This window comes from Morone saxatilis, unplaced genomic scaffold, assembly GCF_004916995.1.
Source record: "Morone saxatilis isolate NCDOM2014 unplaced genomic scaffold, NCSU_SB_2.0 Contig2, whole genome shotgun sequence".
In the NCBI taxonomy this organism is placed as follows: Eukaryota; Metazoa; Chordata; class Actinopteri; family Moronidae; genus Morone; species Morone saxatilis.
Genome location: NW_023339762.1, coordinates 17,854,055 through 17,855,581, shown reverse-complemented (window position 1 = coordinate 17,855,581; position 1,527 = coordinate 17,854,055). Strand labels below are relative to the sequence as shown.

The 1,527-nt window shown below is 42.7% G+C and overlaps 1 protein-coding gene across 1 annotated transcript in view; it reads left to right on the top strand.

The window, feature by feature from the left end:
* Nucleotides 1–622: 622 nt before the first annotated feature.
* Nucleotides 623–1,527, top strand: part of LOC118330234 (glycine cleavage system H protein, mitochondrial-like) — a gene marked incomplete in the record, with an annotated part of 3,034 nt that continues 2,129 nt past the window's right edge. The window contains 3 exon segments of the mRNA XM_035664708.1: nt 623–856; nt 1,015–1,097; nt 1,199–1,262. Coding sequence (XP_035520601.1) covers nt 706–856; nt 1,015–1,097; nt 1,199–1,262 — 298 coding nt within the window.

Below are 1,527 nucleotides of genomic sequence, written 5' to 3'. Positions count from 1 at the left end.
CTGTCTGTCTTCAGCTGTCACTACCATAAAGGCAATAAAAGCCCCCAAAAAATACTAAAACAAAAAAGGCCAACATTATTTATCTGGATTCAGCTGCTGTATAGCTTTGAAGAGTTGTATACCAAAAGCTCATGTTGATGAAGAAAATTGGACTACGCAGTGGCACTAATAATATGGGTCCTGGGTCGCTCCAGGATTGAAGCCAATAAAAAGCAGATTATAGTCTACTCCTAAAAATAAAACAGAATTTGTGGTTTCTGGGTAAATAATAATACCACAGTATCCTATAATTAAAAATGAGCTCAGAATGGTAAGATGGTTAACAAGCAAGAAAGGAAGGCATTATTTCAAAATAAGCACCACAATCCAGAGCTGTTAAGAGTTCTTAGCTACTGTGATGAAGTTTTTAATATTTGGTTATATATTATAGTTTTGACCAAATAAGTATGCAAGTAGAAAATAAAGACAAAAGCCACACATATTGAATATCAGCTAAATGGATTTTAATGTCAAATTGCTGTTCAGGAACAGGGAAACATCCCAATATACGAGGGGAAAAAAGCTATAAAAAGGAAACCAGTCAGACCCAAATAAAAGCAAACACAGTACATTGTTGTTATTGATCACAGGATGGCAGTAAAGCGCTCACGACGCCTCTCATATCCACGAAGAAGAGACCCACGCACTCATCAGTAAGCGACAAAGATGGCCGCCTGTGGGCTATTCCGCTCTCTGTCTTCCAACTTTCTCACAGTTTTGCCTTTGCTTACCCGCTCGGCGCCAATTTCTCCGTTGCGACTGGCACCTCAGTCCCGTTTTGGAAGAACACTAGCCTCCTCTAGCAGATTAACAGCAGGTATTGGCCTGTGAATGTGTGTGGTTGTAGCATGTTAGCTGACATTTCCAGTAGCCAGAGGGTGACAGAGGAGAGGACACGAGAGATGGCGGCGCTGGTGCATGTCTTGTTTTAGTGGGAGGCTCTTTGTGTTATGAGTCTGTTGTGTTATCTTGCAGCGCTTAAGTTCACTGACAAGCATGAATGGATTCGGGTAGACGACGAAGGGATTGGGACTGTGGGGATCAGCAACTTTGCGCAGGTAAGCTTCCAGGCCGTGCGATTACACACACACACACACACACACTAAAGTAAAAGGTGTTTCTGCCACTAACCTTTGACCTTGGTTTCTGCTTTTTGCAGGAGGCTCTGGGAGATGTAGTTTACTGTGGGCTGCCAGAGGTGGGAACACAGCTGGCTCAGCAAGGTATGGAGTTCAGGGCAGTGTGACAAGAGAGACACAATCAGGTTTATTGTCACATACAAGGAATTTGCCTTGGTGTGTTGGTGCATAGGAGAATATAAATGAGACACGAATAGAGCCAGTATATGCAAAGAGTCAATTACAGTGTGTCCAGATAAACGGGGATACCTCAAATGTACGGTGGCCCTGAGGTGCAAATGACAACAGCAAATCAGAAAACACAACAGCAAAAGAGAAAACACAACGGCAAAAGAGAAAACAAAACACA